The sequence below is a fragment of the Rhinolophus sinicus genome, chromosome 3 (genome assembly GCF_057876585.1).
Source record: "Rhinolophus sinicus isolate RSI-liver-muscle chromosome 3, RSI-T2T, whole genome shotgun sequence".
Taxonomy (NCBI): domain Eukaryota; kingdom Metazoa; phylum Chordata; class Mammalia; order Chiroptera; family Rhinolophidae; genus Rhinolophus; species Rhinolophus sinicus.
In genome coordinates, this window is record NC_142503.1 from 190,570,310 (window position 1) to 190,588,282 (window position 17,973).

At 46.3% G+C, this 17,973-nt stretch overlaps 1 protein-coding gene across 11 annotated transcripts in view; it reads right to left on the reverse strand.

Annotated features, from left to right (window-relative positions):
• The window catches only part of TTC7B (tetratricopeptide repeat domain 7B), a 239,125-nt gene that overhangs the window by 66,532 nt on the left and 154,620 nt on the right, over positions 1–17,973 (reverse strand). For 8 of the 11 annotated variants that reach the window (XM_074327048.2, XM_074327042.2, XM_074327041.2 and 5 more), the window contains one exon: positions 4,824–4,940. The exons of the other annotated variants lie outside the window; for them this stretch is intronic. In XM_074327048.2, the coding sequence (XP_074183149.2) occupies positions 4,824–4,940 (117 nt within the window). The remainder of the gene's footprint in view (positions 1–4,823; positions 4,941–17,973) is intronic. 11 annotated transcript variants of the gene reach the window in all.

The following is a 17,973-nucleotide window of genomic DNA, read 5'->3' on the forward strand; positions in this document are numbered from 1 at the left end:
TACATGTGGATAACTAACTATTCAAAATGGAGGTGCTTTTGTTTCCATTCTGAATGTCGTGTCTGATGGAGACTTTTGCTGGATGCTTTAAACAGTTTTTAGTTCTTCATTTACAGGTTGCAGAATATTAACCAATCAAGATCTGCCTTTGCCATGACCCAAACAATGTGGAAGAAGGGGCAAAGGGAGGCCTTGGCCAGCCTTTGAGTTTCCTTAACTCTCTCACTCTGGCCAGTCTCTCTCACGAAAGCCTGTGGTTGCCTTCCTCTCTCCCTCTGGGACACTGACTGTTTGGGCACCTCCTGTGGACCTGACGCCCCTCATCACAGCCCAGTTATCTCCCCATTTCTCTGTCTGGCCATTAGGCTGCCAGGAGCAACCCCCAAGGACGACGGCAGGAAGAGAAGGAAAACCAATCCTGGTTAGGCATTCTAGTAGAGGGATTAGGGAGAGAAAACTGGAAGGAACCCCAAATCCATGGTACATAGGCTGAAGATATCCACATAAGTAGATGTATACAACCAGGTAATTTCTGTTCCCCATTAGGACTGAAAATTCAGAGTAAATTGTAGTGATGGTTAAAATTATAGTAGCAATTGGAAGCTTTTCTTGGAAATCCTCTATCGTCCATAGCCACACAGAGGTTAAAAACAAGAGGCGAGCTGGCGGTGGGCTAGGAGTCAGAACCCTGGAGTTCTTGTCACAGCTTTGCCTCTTCCCAGCTCCTGAAACAGGGCCTGGCACACAGTAAATACTGGATGTAAGAGAGGGGCCTTGGATAGGAGACGCAAGTGGAGCAGGTGGCAGAGGGAATGCCTGTTCCTCCCCAGGACTCTTAAGGCTGGACTGTGAGAGACAAGGCGAGTACCCAACATCCCTGAACCTCAACTTTCTCATCAGTGAAGTGGATATGATATAACAGGACATTTGCCTGTTTTATGGGGCTACTTTGAAGATGAAATGAGAGCCTACCTTGTAAAAGGAAAAGTTCCACCAAAACGGTTGTTCACTATTAGCATGAAATGGGGTGTCCAACTTCCAGCTGAGCTCAGAGCAAAGCAATCGTCTTAAAAAAAAACCCCAACAACTTTAAATGGTATTCATTAGTAAGTGACTAAAGTAAGAATCAGGAAGAAAACGTTTTCTTTCAATCTCATGGCTACACGACAGAGATGGCCCAAGAGGCAATGAGAGGAGGGGGAAAGAAGTGGTTACCAATAATAACCGTGTTTCCCCGAAAATAAGACCAAGCCAGACAATCATCTCTAATGCGTCTTTTGGAGCAAACTTTAATATAAGACCTGGTCTTATAGTAAAATAAGACTGGGTATAATATAATATCATATGTATAATATAAGACCGGGTCTTATATTAAGGTTTGCTCCAAAAGACGCATTAAAGCTGATTGTCCGGCTAGGTCTTATTTTTGGGGAAACACGGAAATAAAAACAAAGCAAAAGAAGTTGGTTGTCAACTCAGAGAGGGAGCATGCATGGTGGAGGGAGCTTAAATGTGAGACAGACCTGGGTTGGAATCATAGCTCTACGACTTACTTAGTTGGGAAAACTTGGGCAACTTATTTAGTCTTGTTCAGGTTCCATTTTATTTTCCATAAAGTGGAAAGGGCAGTAGCTACCCTGCAAGGCTAAGGCCAGGGTTGACAATCACATACACACGGCCTAGTAGAGTCCCGGCAGAGAAGGACACCACGATCCCTAGCTGGATACTCTCATGTTCAGTCAGGGGCTGCTGGGACCTTCTGGCCAGACGTCACACTGCCTTAAGTGGCCAAGTCAAAATGCACCAGAACTGAGGGGGGCCTCGTACACCACTAAGAGAGAGAAGATAAGACACGAGACAGATTTCTATGCAAGCGCAATTCCAATGCAAGCCAAACTGCAGACCTGGGGAAAGAAATACGGGCTTCTGAAATGACAGATCCCTTGCCAAATGTACGCTCGAGAGAACGCCACCCACCAGTTTGCTCGCTGCAAGAGATGTGCTCTCAGACGACAGGTGGAACGCTCTTTGCAAGCTGTCTAAGGCTCAGTTCAGCGACCGGCTCATAGTGATTTTCCTTCAGGCAAAAATAAAGAGGAGGAACGAGCTGTAGAGAACACGAAGCTGGGCCTAGTCTCAGTTTGGCCCCATTACTGCCCTTGTCATCCTCTGTGCCTCCTCGTCGCATAGCTCCGGAGGCTCCTGTCAGCCTCAGGATGGAGCTGGGAGGGGGTGGGGAGCCATGGGAAGCCCTGACAGGTTGAACAGAAGCGCCCGCACAATTGATCAGGCTCCGGAAGTCAGTGTGGACCTTCTCCAGGGGGAAACCAGCCGCCTCCTGCCAAGACACTTTCTGCTCCTGTGTTTTCTTTTTTTTAAGCGGGGATGCTTCTCACGCACTTGTTCATGAGATTCTACCCCTTTCTAGAAGCCGGTGTGACCTGATGGCAGCCTCAAGGCTGTTGGAAGTGTGCTATCCCTGTCAACACACCCGCCCGCGGTGCTTTATTCTCTTGCCAGGGTTGCGCCTGACCGGGGAGGATGTCTAAATTTGTACAATGGTAAGGGCTACAGGGGAAACAGTTACTCACATCCCAGATACAATAAAGTTAAACAAACAAACAAACAGGACGTTCCTTTAATAAGGGGCTGCTTGATTACCAGCCCCTCCCTCAAAGCTTTCTGAGTCGCAGGTGGGAGGAGAAGCTGGAGGGAGTGTTGCCTGGGTCGTCCTCCCGCCACCCCTACCTGCCATCCAGACTCTGCGCCTGGAGCCAGATTCCTCCCGGCTCTGGCCCCTGAAAGATCCTTCAGGAAACGGAGGAAGTACGGACACAGCCCAGGCATTTGGTTAAGTATTTTTAAAAAGCTTTCAATTCTGCTATTTTTTTTCTCCTCACATTCAATATTCTTGGTTGCTAAGTGGGAGGAAATGTGGGGAGGTGGGAGAGGTGTGGAGAACTGAGGGAAAATTGGCAATGTGAAAGCTGATGGATTTATTTTCTCATTTCTAAAGGCAGTACAGTCAAAGGAATGTGCTCCAGCACAGAAGCAGCCAGCTTGGGGAGTTTTCTCCTATTAGCTGGGCTTGTGGCGGAGTCTCCCCCAAATCCTGCTGCGTCTCATAGGCCAGCAGCAGTGAAGGGCTTTTGGGGAAGGTAAAGATGGGCATTTTCTATTTCTGCTTAAAGACTTAGGAAAGTAGAATTTTTAAAAAATTAAAATGATCTTTATTTACAGAACATACCCACAGAAGAGGAGAGGCCAGTCTCACGACTATCTTTTCACCAAGAGGAAGATGGAACATGGGGCAGAGTGACGTGCCACAGGCTGTAGGTATGAAGGGGACTCTCGTCTGACTCTCGCGACCCCAACTCCGCAAGGGGTCATGTGGCTGCGTGCTGGGAGTGGAACTGGACAGGGGGCTGGCTTTCCAGGATGAGCTCCCTCCCTTCCAGCTGCACTGCCCACGGGGCCTGCAGTCACAGGTCTGTTAATGTCAGTTCACGAAAACCCAGGGCCCTGATTCTGAACTTTTTTTTTTTTAACTGCAGAAACTTTGTAAAACAAAATCTCACACTGAACCCCACCTGCTCTCTGCTGCTTCCCTATCGCCCATCCCATCTTTCCTCTCCCCAGGGCAGCAGCTGCAGTCCCTGGCCACCAGCCCAGGTGCCCACCTCCTGGTGAACTGGACTGGGCAAGCCACACCACTAGTACACATTCACGATTCGACTTACACATTTTTAGGCTCCTGACTTTTCAGAGCATAATGTGGGCTATCCATGCATCTTGCTATGAACTTGAAAAATATGTTGAGTGTATAAGCAGTTGTTTGAATTCACTTGAATCATTACATCCCTTTTTATTAAATTACTTCCTTTATAGGGCAAGGCACACTTAGTAATCTAAACGTATGCCAGGAAAAATTGCTCAAGACTTGAAAATGGGCACAATAGGTTATTGGGTGTTTTTCAGTGGCATCGCTGGGGGTTGACTAGTGGATCACCCCCAGATTATCTGCCTCTGTAGGGTGATCCCCTTGGACTGACTGGGACCGACGAGGCCATTTAGCAGGTCTGCAGGCCAAAGTTAGCCTGTAGGGCATGGACAGTCAGGCAAATGAATTTTGTCTGGTCCAGAGATAACTGATTTCCACCCCGCAGCAAAGATAACCCCAAACAGTATATTTTGTTGTCCTATAAGATAATGTTTTTGCATTTATTTGCAAATTAATTTCAGCATATATATTTTTCAAATTCTTCTTTGAACAGGCCTTAACATTTCATTGATTCCCTCACTAGTTAATAAGCAAATAAAAAATTTAACACATGCTTATTTTCTATTTGTTTGACTCATGATTTCAACTCTTGAAAATTATACTTTATCATGCCAATCATGATTTCTACTCTCCTTAGTAGGATGTGGCCCGTTGTCTACGTAGGTCCTTTAAATATTACTGTAAGAATCCTATCTGGAATATATAACTGACTAGTCTATCTATAGAACACCAGAAAGATGATAAGACATGTCACAGAAGTTAAGAGAAATCAGATAACTATCAGTTGTGAATTGAGCCTAGTGGGTCGCCATGGCAGCAAAAGCAAAATAAACCCATGGTTTGGAGATTTCATCAGCCACTGGGAGAAAAATCCCCTTAAATATGGAACATGGGAAGTTCCACAGCTGTTATCTGCTGTTCATGGTGACCCGGTGGTACATGGTGGGGCAGAGGCAATGGCTGCTAAATGCCAATCAGAGATGGCACTGACAGGCAGGGGCCCATGCAAAACCACGCAAAACAGGCTGTGCTGGCCTCTTACCTGGGATTGGTTAGGTTGTAGCAGGATTTCCATATCTGTAACATGTGCTTACAAGTGAGAAGTGCCTCATCTGGGCCCCGGCAAAGAGACTCCAACTTCACTTTGGAAAACAGTAGTCTGTGGTGGGGAGACAAAGGGAGAAAACAGCACAGCTTAAACCAGACGGTCCCCACCCAAACGGAACAACATGGCCTGGCTTAGCCCGGAAAGCTGTTGTACTCATTGTAGAATGAACTGTCCAAAAGTTGGATCTAAGGGAAGGAGTGGCAGCAGGGCCAAGGATTCCAGGACTCCCGCCTCAACTATGGCTTTGCCTGTTTCACCATTAAGGCAAAAGCAGGCACAACGGGACCATTTGTGGTCAGGTGACCGGCATCAGAGCAGATAATTTTATTCAGAACACAGGGATTTTACTAAGGGCATGTTGTTTTAAGAACAAAAGCAATTTATCTGCGAAACTTCAAAAATTCATTAAAAGCCAATCTTACTTACAGAATTACACTGGAGATGTGACTCCTGTCTAATAAATCCTGATTTATTTACAAAATTAAACAGTTGATGTAAATATCTACAAATAACCTTCCACAATGATCCTCATCGTGTGAAGGTGAACAGACCTCGTAAGCTTCAAAAAGCCTGAACTGAAGGTGCGTCAAGACGGGGGCACCTGGCTAAGGCCCACCCTCTTTATTCTTCCCCAGCCCTGCTATTTAGGGGCTAGGACTTCACCAACTCACTCTACAACCACTATCTCTTCCCTGTTTTTGTTACTACCCATGGCTTCACCCTCCATCCAGACCCTTGAGCGCTTAGCTTAGACCCTTCTCTTTCTTGGCCCCTCAGAGTTAGCCCATCCCGAGAGTCTATGTATGTCTCTCTGGAGACATCAGCTGTCTTGGTCCTGGGCTCATCACTGCCATCCTTGTGAACGGCCTAGCATGAGCCCAGACACTTTCCTGAGGGTCTTCTTCTCCCGACTTGCCCGGCTCTGAGAAATGGTACTGTAAGGATCTCCCCAAATCATTTTCATTCCCAGGTCAAGAAACTACAATGTGTCCTTACTGTCTGTAGTAAGTCACAATTCCTCATTGAGTCCTGTAAGGCACTCTGCCCTCGGGCCTCTCCTATTTCACCATCCCACTCTGTGCCATGCATCCCACTCGATGGACCAATAGAATTACTGGCCAAAGGCTATGCTTCTTTCCTAACTCGATGAATTCATGTGCCATGTCTTCAATCTCAGTCTCTGCTCATCCACATCTCTCCTTAATTCTTTGTAAATTCAGCTAAAGCCCGACCTCATCAAGTAAGTCTCCCCAGATACCATGTTTACACCTTTATAGTCTTTACTCAGTATGTATCATATTAGCTGGTGTTTGTTGTTAATAAGAAGAAAAAGAAGAAAAAGAGAGGGTGGCGCTCCTGTTTGTGCAAGGCCTCCTGTGTGCCTGGCCCTGTGCTTGGCACTTTGCAAACAATAGCAGTGTCATCTTTGTAACAGTGCTTCTCAGTAGGTGGTGTTTCTCTCCCCTCAATGAAAGAACCCCAATCTCTCTCTCTCTCTCTCTCTCTCTCTCTCTCTCTCTCTCTCTCTCTCTCTCTCTCCTCACTTCCACAAGTGCCTTGAATTGTGCTTGGAGGTCAGTGGGCCTTAAATCAGCATTTGCTCACTGACTACTTTCTCTATAAACCACAGAAGATAACAAAATGTTTCCAGTGATTTGAGTTAGATACAAAGGTGGATTCCTCAATGACGCAAGATGTGATAGCCTCATTTGAAGGCATTTTTCCTCTGAGGGAGACAGAATGAGGGTGGTCTTGACCCATTTACCACCCAAGCTCAGGAAAGGGTTAGCACCAACCACTCCCTCTGAATGGAACCCAGGATGCCCCAGGGGACGCTAGGGGCTCCCGAGGGGGGGGGGTGTCTAGGTGGCAGCTTTCTTAAACCTGGGATGATGGGACGATGGACAAGGTAATGAGAAGGATGCAATTCCTGGTCTACAAGCAGGTGGACATAAAGAGTGAGGCCAGACGTGAGAACAGGACTTGGCTTCTGCTCAAAAACACTGAAGAAGTAGAAATTCCTTGAGGCCTTTCCAGGACCACCTACAAGGAATGACAGCCACTCAGGGTGTCTGGAGGGGATTTTAAGGAGCCAGAAGCTGACTCCTACTGATATCCTCATGAGTCCAGAAGGTGGTTGGAGTACTTTTCCATCCAAATCTTCCACCAAACTGGGGTCAAGTGGGAGATGTGTTACAAAGCAAGGAGAAGCTGCCAATGGGTCACCTGTCAGCTTCTGGTGGAGACCTATCGGAGGCCAGAGACCCTTCTGAATGAGGGCTGGTTGCCAAGCAATTTTGGCCAGGGAAGAACCCGCCTAGGACCATGGTGGGTCTGAGAGACACACCGAGTTCCTCTGGCTTAGCCAAGCTCAGAGCATGCCTGCCCCCGGGAGGGCCAGGAGCTGGTGGGGAAGGTTTCCCAGCACAGCAGGCAGCAGTGTGGCTCTAAGAGCAATTAACCATGAGTCCTTTAACTGTACCCAACGTAACAAATGCCAGAGCTCGTCTCTAAGCCTCAGCTTGGGGGAACAGTTCTGTGCAAGGCTTCTTGGCTGGAAAAAGAACTTTTAATTAACGTGAAATAACAGCTTTCAAACACTTGACTCAGGATATGCAGTTGATAAGGTGTGGGCTGGATTTCAGGGAATCAGACAGGAAGAACAATAGCAGAACTGCTGAGCATAAATGATAGAAAAGGCACCTGGAAGTGAAGCAAGAGGAACAGGATGAAAGAGAGATTGGCACAGAAAAGGAGCTGGAAAACAGGCAGGGGAGAAAAAGCCGCGGCTCTCAGCCTCTTCCAGGTGTGCATACAATGGGCAGAAGGCCCTGACAAGCCGAATTCTGACGCTCCCTTGAAAGCACAAGGACAGCAGGAGACAGAGGCCCCGCCGCAAAGAGACTGTGCTCCTTCCCACCATTTCCCCAAACCTCAGCTTGTTCACAAGCAGAGAACACCACCAAAAACAGACCAAATGATACTTGCCATCATATTTGCCGAACCCTGCTCACACATTTGAAGACTGTTGGAAAACATCTGGCTGGGTGTGTGTTACATTCGCACAGAAACGAGGAGCACACAAGCAAGGATTAGCATTAATTGGCAGTGGTTGATGTCCAAAGAGAGTATGAATTCAATCCACCACGGAAACCCCGAAGCAAAAAAACGAGTTATGAAAATACTTGTTTTGAAAAAAACCAGCATCGACTGCATTTCAAAACGTGGAACTGTCACCCTGACAGAGAGGGCAGAAGAGACGGCCAGGCTGAGACCGTTCGCTGGCCGTATCATCTGAGTCCAACCATGAATCAAATAAGATGTTTCTCTAAAGCATAAGAAGAAGTCACCTGCTGGGAAAATGATCTATTCCTGTCCCTTGTCCCGGGCTCAAAGTTCATAATTTTTTTTTGTTGTTCAGAGACTCATTGAAAACTTACAGGAAATTAACAAAGAAGAGAAGAAACTTGCTAAAATACCCATCTTTGTTACTGAGAGACCAAGTTGAAGGTCTCACACGACACCTGTCATGATCTGGCTCCAGGGGCTTAACCTTGGTCTGCCCACGGCCCATCACGCACAGCCCCCGTTCTGGCCATGATCAACTTCTCCGCAGTGTCACCTTCCCTCATGCCCTTCAGTCTTTGCACATGCTGTTCCTTCTGTCTGGAATGCTTCTTCCATTCATTGCTGCTTTTTACGGATCTACTCATCTTTCAAGATTCAGGTCAAATGGCACCCCTTCACGGAAGCCATCCTTGAGTAATAGGAGCTATCAATTTCGAAATGAAACGGCAATTCCAGAAACTACAAGAGCTTTCAACTGTGGAATAATAAGCTGCAAGCCAGGAAACTTCTGCTTTCAAGACAAGTAAAATAACAATACCAACAGCAGCTGTCAGATACTTCAAATATTTAATCACTGATTCGTATGACAGACAGCCCTGCACGTTAGGTTGAGAATTCAGTAGTAGCCCAAGTTCACACTGCCAGTCATTGGTGGAACAGAAATGTAAACCAACACCCATCAGACTCCAAGGCACTGAACAGGAAACAGAGGAGAATGACTTAACATAGTCTAACCACGCTATCGACACTTAGGAAGACATACACGTACGTATAGTATTTTCTAATCCATTGCCAAATATGTAACACCCTAAAATGTGCAAAGATCTGTGTTAGCTACTGTGAGGAACAGAACGTGGTATTCACTATAGTCCCTTGCCCTCAAAGTTTACAGTCCAATCAGAAAAAAATACCTGATCAAAAATATTAGGCAGGATATCTGGTTTAGGGAGATTACGAGTCTGAAACTTGAGCAGGGCTGTCGGAGAACAGGGCTGCTGGGGTATTATTGTTTCTAGGCTATACCAACATCATTCTTTAAAATACTATCACATTGTCTGTACTTTTTGTGTCTTGCCTTTTTCACCCAAAGGTCAGGCACATACAAAATTCTGGTCATTAGAAGGACCCAGTTAATCAAGGTTTTACTTTTCACTAGAACAAACAGAAATACTATTTTACCCTATTTTTGGAATTTTTTAGAGAATCCCCAGATAACTCTTGAAACAACAAACTATGTTTGGTTAGTTTAGAAAGAAGACAACATGTCCCCGATGAAGCTCTGGGGCATGTGGCCCTCTGACGTTTCATTGGGCACCTTAGGGAGTACATCAGAGTTAGGTTTAATGTCTAATGATCAGCCTGGAAACTGTCCCCAACTACTAGACACTCACCTCTAGTCTCTCACTCTAGTTTAACTTTATTTGGGGCCCCACTCCCATGTGTCCCAGGCTCCACACACCGTCCCTTAAGCTCATCGTAGACCTCACATCTCCCCATCTATGCTCATGGTCCACCTGCCTGCCTGGAAGGCGCTCCCCAGCGCCCCTCCCAGCCCAACTGTAAACATCCCATGGTATGCATCTCCCACGCGCCCCATCCTAGGCAGGATCTATCTCTTTCCTCATCGCATGTGTATAAAATGTATTTTGTAACCTGTTTATTCCTCTCATATTTGTACAGGTGACTATATGACAGCACCCGATAATGAATCTGAATTTGTTCATCCTTTTGTCAACCATTTTAAAAGCACCTATTATGCCCCTGAGGCTCCAAAGGGGAATAAGACATGGTATCTTCCCCTCAAAAGCTCAGACTAGTGTTATCGACGCATCATAAGGGATGAACACAAACCGACTATGGATAAAGCTCCTTGGCAGCACAAAAGAAGGAGACAGGTTCTGCCTGGGGGCCTTGGAAGACGACAGAGAAGTGGGACTTTCACAGCTGGGGTGGGAGGGGCCTTCAGGCAGGCAGCTGGAGCACCCAGAGCATAGGTGGGGAGGTGCGAGCGTCCAAAGGGAGTTCAAGGAATGATGCCTGAAATCTGGGATATAAGGCTGGGGCCCAAGATGAAGCTAAAAGGGCAGCTATTTCTAAATTCTGAAATCTAATACGCGTATGTCTCACAAAGCTTTCTGATGAGGAACTGGCAATGAACATAAATTTGAAAAGTTTGGAGAAATACTAAAGTATAATAATAATTCCCTCCAATCTTATTTGGCAGTATAAAAATACACTCATTAAGTACAACAAGGAGGAAATGTGCAGGTTAATACACAAAACCCTCACTAATTAGCGAATCCGTAAATGCTGTATGTAAGGCAGCTGATTCAGAAAAAAATGGCAGGTACCGTGGACATGTGGTATTTTGTGCTGATCTGTGTATGCACGCTCCTGGGCTCAGCAGGCCAGAAACCTGGTATTTGTCTGCTGAGTGTAGGCAGGGATGCAAGACAGCTGTGCAGAAAAGCACGTGGTATTATTGGCTCAAGGGGGGCAAAGGCCCTCGGGGGCTTCAATACCGTCTCCACATCTCACTTCTGGGGAGCCTGGCGGAGAGCGGGAATGGGGTTGGCTGCCAAACATCCGAAGCAAAGTGAGCGTCTTTCCAGGTAAAAGAAATAATAGATGGGATGCAAGTATGTTGAAATGAAATCTTACACTGAGAGATGGTTTGGCAGCCACGGATCAGAATGGTAAGAGAAATAAAAAGAGCTGTGTTAAATGAAGCACGTGGGGACTAGGAGGAGAGACATGGAAATGTGAAGCCAGAGGAGTCAGCTGGGAACCAAGTCTGAAAGGATGGAGAAGCAGCCATAGCTGGTCAGGGACAGGTATGGGAGCAGCCACACCTCACTGACCCCTCAGAGGGGAATGAGGAGTGTCTTTCAGGTTCCAGTGTGGCTTCCATTGAGGAAATCCATCTCAATTCATTGTTAACAACATTTCTGATGACCTGCTGTGTGCTGGACCTGGAGCCTTTGCATTCCTGGCTGGGATTCCCAATCAGCCCAGTAGTAGAAGGTGGTGTTCTCTGTGAAAAGCAGCCTGTGGTCCCGGGCTGAGTCACTGTCACTGAGAATCAATCCTGTCCCTGGCCTGTGAGCTGTCTGGCCCGACACAGTTCAACAGCCCAATTACCACCAGGTGAGACAATGACACTGGGTTTACAGGTGTGCAAGCCCCAAAGCCGAGAACTCAGATCACCCTGAGGATCCTCTGACAACAGCTGGAAGCATGGGGAGGAATGGAACAGTTCACGTGGCTGCTCCCACTAGATCTCAAATATAGTTTGGGGTGTCACTAATGGTGAATGTTCAACAAATGTCACCAGAACGAATGGTCTACCCGCTCACTGTTACATAGGAAATACACAATGCCTTTGATCACCTGGCTTACCTAATTGCTGCACTGACAGGCTGTTCATTGGCTTGTTAGAAGAAATACGGATTTTCCCAATGAATCCAAAGCTGAAAAAGGCCCTGAGAGGTCCTATAAAGCTTTGCTACTCAGCTTGTGGTCCGGGGCAGGCAGCCCCAGCACCCTCGGGGAGCTTGTGAGAAATGCAGGACACCCACCACTCTACACCCAATGGAACAGAATCTTCACATAACAAGGTTCCCAGGTGATCTGTGTGCAAATTTAGAGCAAGAAGCGCCACTCTAGTTCCTAACTCTCCATCCTAACCTTCAACGGTCTGATATTTTTTTTAAAGACCTCCAAGGAAAAGAGTGCCCATAGCCCCTACACTTAGGAAATTCTACCTGTGTTTATTTCCTTGCCAAAAGAATTGTGGGAGTATTCTGTTCTTCAATTCAGTGGGAATTCTGATCAATCACTTACATTAAGCTCACACATGAAGGGCACCTCCACCCTTGGTCTTGAACAAGACGCTTTCCTTCTTTCGGGAGTGATTTCCCGGTTGTCTTTCCAATGGCTGCTCTCCATCTAGGACCTCCCCAAGTGTCTCCAGTGAGAGTCACTGTACCAATTCAGGGGGTACCATTCATACTGTCACCCACATAAGGGGCACCTCCTGAGTCTGCGGAGCACTGAGTAATCATCCACTGCCATTGTGGGTCCTTCTCGGGGGTGAAAAACTCAAATGTCTTCCAGAGCCAGGTGAGTAAATGGAACTGGGCTGAAGATATCAGGGAGTGTTTGGAGTTGTGCCAGCCTACTCTAAAAGTAATCAAATCCAAACATTGTTGAAATGCCCGCAGACCTAATAGAACTCTACTAAGCAGACGTCAGCTCACAGGCCACCAGAAGGAAACCCCTAGTCTACAAGCTTTTCAAACTTGAATAACTTTACAAAACCCAAATGCACACATGGACTCCTGGTCTGTTTGCAAAAGAACAACCAAGGCAGGGTTTGAAGGGTGTGGCTCTTCTCTCTCATACGTGCAACTTCTCTAGGAATAAAGTCCTGTCCAGCAACTGACCCAGGTGGCTCATTGGCAAACTTCTGTCCAGGAGTTTATAACCACTGAGGAAATTCTAGAAATCTGACCATGGCTGCCCGAGAAGGAGATGCCGCACAATGTGCCGGCAAGTCTGGGGAGGTCACTCAGCATTTCCCCCACGCTGGCCTCGCTGTTTCTGAGACCGTTATCCCAGCCCAGGCTCCCAGATCTGCCGATTCCTGGGAAAACCCACACCATATTTATTTAGCAAAAGAAAGTTCCAGGAGCAGACCTCGCTCTACAGAACTTAGCAGCCCCGCATCCTTGGATGGGAGGCTGCTCGTTACGGGCTCTGGGGACTGTCCCCCCTTCTCTGAGGATTCTGCTGTGCCACATGGTGCCCTAGTCCCTCCCTCTCCTTCTGACAGGCAGGAACCCCCGTTAGATCTCATATCAGTTCCATTTTGTTTCTCATTTCAGTCAAAATGTCAACAATCTGGAATACCCCCCCCCCCATCCTTCTGGTGATATTTTTAGAACAAACAACTGACATATTTAACTGAAATAAATCACCTCAAGAAACCCTCATTTGGCTCATTTTTTGCTCCTGTTTCAGCAAATAATCTCAACTCTGACTAGGTCCAGGAGCCAGCACCTGAGCTGGAAGTGACCTGGGCGGGATGAACCAAAAGCACCTCTGGAATCACACCGCCCATGTTCCAAAGACCTCCTCCCACGCTGGAGTGCGACACTTTTATGAAGGGGGCCATTTTATTTAGTGATGCCCACAAAGCAACAGGGTGTGGACACCGACAGTCACGACAGTTTCCTGGGTGCTGTGTCACTGGGTGGTGCTGGGGGCTGAGGGCTGCAAAGTAAGTAGGAGGCGGAGAACCTGCCCTCGGGTTTGGTGAGCGGTAGCTGAGCACGTGCCTGCGGCTCAGTAGGTGTCAAAGAGCCATCTGGTAAGTAAACGTGTGAACAGAACGTATTTGAAAGCAAGTCTTCCCATCAAACTAGTCAGGCACTAAACAGAAATACTCTATTCTTCCTGAACCACAAAGCCACTGGTCACTTTGAAATGGGGGAGGGGTGACCCCAAAGCAAGTCTACTGCCCCACCGCTCCCCAAAGGCCATGGCTCTGGAGGGTTTCCATCTTTATTTCTGACTCAACTCCCATGGCCCTGATTTCCCCACATTCCAAGTCTGAGGATGGGAGCTCACGTGAAGAAATGAGACATCTGGGCCCATTTCAGTGGACAATGGCTGATATTAAAAGAATGGAAATCCTACACTCACCTAGACCTAGAAGGGAAAGCGCCCAGGCCAGATATGACATGGACTCAAAGGAATCCCTGAAATTCTGTAAGACAGAAATGGCCCCCTCCCTCCACTCCAAGTCAGGAAGGGAGCCAGGAAGGAAGAAGCATGCGGAATGCTAGGAAGCTGAGCCAGCTCTTTGGGACCAGAGGAGGACAACACATCTCCCTGGATTGGGACCTTGAGTCCTTGCACTTTCAGAAACCTGCCCCTGTGAGTCCTAGCCTGTTTTCCATGTCCCACATGCTTTGTCTTTGCCTCCTGGGTGTTCTTACTTAGTAACTCATGAAGGGTTTGCTTTTGTTTTTTCTTTGCTTTTTTCAGAGGTGCCACGGGAGACCAAAGGCAGGACCTCTGCCTTTGGAGCTTTAACAGCAAGCCTGGTCCCCCTAGGTTCCCCAGACAGTGTGGGTGGTGGTGGCCGCAGTGGTGATCTTTGTTTCTTCTTAGCCACTCGGCACATCCAAAGTAATTCTCCTCCACATAGCTCTGTGAGCTGCACGAAGACAGGGCCGGTTTCCTTAGCCATGGCTCTCCTAAGCCTGGCACACACTTGGCAGAAAGTAGGGGCTCTCTAATCATGAAAGTTGGGGACTTGTTCAAAGGACAGTGAATCTGATCATCTCCCATTGGGTTATTGATCCTCACAAGAATAATTATGGGATAAATTTGGAGATTCTCTACTTTCTCCTCTTTGCTCTCAGACATTTTTGCTTTGTTTTTAAATAGTGAACTTTCATTACCTCAAAATGCAAAAGACCATTACGAATGAACTGACATTCACTTGTATTGGTACTGTTTGATGTTTTTCCACAGTTGGCTGGGTCACTAGCAAGTGCTTTATGTGACCCACTTGCAGTAAGTCCGAGGACACCATCATTTGGTCACATAGTGGGACTTGGCAGAGTAAAAACCAAAATGGACAATAGAAGAAACACAGGTAGATGCATGCTCAGCTGTGGACTAAGGCTACCAGGCTACTCAGCAGGGTCACCACTTTCAACCATTCATTGCACAAACACGTGTAAGTGTTTGCAGTGTGCCAAGTACTGGGCTAGGTGCTGAGAATCCAGAGCTTTACGGGAACACCGGCGCACGTCTGGGGATGATACTCCACACTTTGAATTGTTGAATGAGATAGTTAGGAAAACTTGAGATCTTATACAGAAAAGCAGCAGGTAAATGGCATGCCACCCTTGGGGATGGAGGAATTCAGTGTAGTGGCCCCAGCGTGGCCTCTCCCAGCTGCCAGGCCTTGTGAGCAGCTCCCCTCCCGGGCTGACAGGAAAACCCCGTGACCTGAAGGCTTTCTATCAGAAATAACCAGGAAAGAGGGAACTCTCTAGGAAGGAAGCAGGACACTCCTGTGAGGACTTCAAATTGGGGGACAAACAGTCACATGCACGACTAGGACTGGTCACGTGGAAACGGGGAGAAGAGTGGGCCAGCACAACTCCCCACCAGGGACACAGCTGCTCTGGTCCTGGAGAAAGGAAGGTCCTCTCGTGAGCAAACTTGGCTTCAAATACAGTTCTCCTCCATTTCCTCTTCTGCCCTTGCCTCGTAAACCCAGTTTTCCATTTCTAAGCCATTTTTCATTGACTTTGGGGGGTTCGTCTCTTTTGACGATCACCTGCATTTACGGAAGGCAACACCACAGGCCAATGCCTCACAAAAAGACTCCATGAATAGGCTGGTGCAGCGGGACGCTGCTTCCCGGCTTTAGAAGTCCCCCCGGGGAAGAAGGGCAGCTTCACGACCCAGAATGAGAGAACCCCAAGCCATCTAATCTCAACCTTCCAAGAATGGGGGAACCCTCCACCGCCACACAGGTCAAGAAGTCAGAAAGTTGAGTTTTTAAAAAAATGTGGTAAAATATACATAACATAAAATTTACCATTTTTAAGTGTATACAGTTCTGTGGCTTCGTGTCAGAATGTCCTTCCTTTTGAAAGCTGAATAATATTCCATTGTATTTAGACTCACCCCACTTAGTTCATCCATTCATTTATCCGTGGACACTGGGCTGCTTCCACCTTTTGACCATTACGAAAAGTGCTGCTATGAACTTGAGTGTATGATTATCTGTCTGAGTTCCTGCTTTCAATTCTTTTGACTATTTACCCAGATGTAGAATTGATGGATTGTATAGTAATTTATTTTTAGTTTTTTGAGGAACTGTCACACTGTTTTCCTGTGGCTACACTACTTTACATTCCCACCAACAGCTCATGAAAGTTCCAGTTTCTCCACAGCCTCATCAACACTTACTTTTTTTTTCTTTTAAATAATAGCCCTCCTACTGGGCATGAAGTGGTATCCCATTGTGGTTTTGATTTGCATTTCCCTAATGATCAGTGATGCTGAGCATATTTTCATGTGCTTATTGGCCAATTTTAATATCTACTCTGGAGAAATGTCTATTTGAGTCCTTGGCCCATTTTTTATTCAGGTTTTTTTTGCTGTGGAAAGTTGATTTTAAGCTACTGCACCACTGAATCTGCTCCACTTTGATCTGTGGTGCTTTTCAGGCTGCCACCCACTCTCTTCTGCCCAAAGATTCACCTCCCGAAGGGACGGGCATCCCTGGGTTGGTTATCTTGCACTCAGCCCTCCCAGACCCACTTTTTTTTTTTTTTTTCAGACACCCTTTTATGTATCCATGGATCATTTCTCTAATTTAATGACATGAACGGCTTCTTTCCTTGTGGTCCAACTTTCTATCAAATGCAATTTAATGGGCATGTTCATTACTCCATCACTCGGCTCAGACATAAAAATAGCCTGTAACACCTGGCCTCTCAATAATCACTACATCAAAACATCATTCAATATGATAGTTCGACTTAAATTGAGTGTCTCTGAGAGTGTGCGTGGAAGTGAGACAGAGTGCGAAAGAGACACAATCTTACTTGCTAAGTAAGGATTCTTTTTTTAAAAAACCAGATACAGACTCCGTTCAAGTAAAGAATGATCCTAACTGTGTTTTCTAGTTTACTGAGAAGATTAACAGGGAAGACAGCATAAAAATCCTGCTCACCTGAATTGCTAGCTCTAAGAGAGCACAAACTGTCTTTCTCTCGCTCATGGCAGCATCCAAATACCTAGCATGGCTCCTGGAACGTAGTAGGAACTCAGTGCTTCAAAGGCAAAGGTTATGAGCACAGGTGTCAAGACCAGACTGCCTGGGTTCAAATCATGTCTCCACCGCGTACTAGGAGCATACTCTTCAACAAATTACTTAACCTCTCTGTGCCTCAGTTTCCCTGCCTGTAAAATAGGGATGATGATGTTACTACCTACCATGATTCTGATGATGATTAAATTAGTTAAAAATGCGTTAAGTTGCCTATAACAAAGCAGTATATAAATGCCAGTGACTATAATTGCTAAATGAGTGAGTGAGTGAAAGTTACGTATGTTCACTTCTTTCCACACAGTGCCCGCTGGTGTAAAAAGAAACGTGGCTGACAAAATCTGCTTTCTCATAATAGGGTAGAAGACCACATACAAAGAAGAGTGTTGTAGAAGAGCCTACGGTCTTCCAATCAGGTGACGGAGGATTTGTTTCAGCATCTTCTGATGTGTCAAAGTTATGGATCAAAAAACACACTTGAAGAAGTTGTTCAAACCGGTAACGATCCCACTTGTCTTTGTATTCTTAAGAGGTTTCAAAAATTACTTTCTTGTGCTTTATGGTAACATTTGATGGTTTCTTAAGTGTGCTGGTCATCTGATGACCTCTCTGAGAGCACATGAAAAAGGACATGCATATATTCTATTTAAATAGGAAAAAGCAAAATTCAAATCAACTAAAAATCTATAATCAGGAAAGTTGCACAACCTCAATTTGTTTCAGGGCAAGAAACTCAACCGCAGCTGTGGCTGCCTTGCTCTTAGCAGCCATTGTAAGGCCTGCCGAATTAGAACAACAATTAGTTTTAGTTATACTAAAGTCTCCAAATGCCACAGTACGTATGACACTATCTGATATATTTTCCAAAGACAA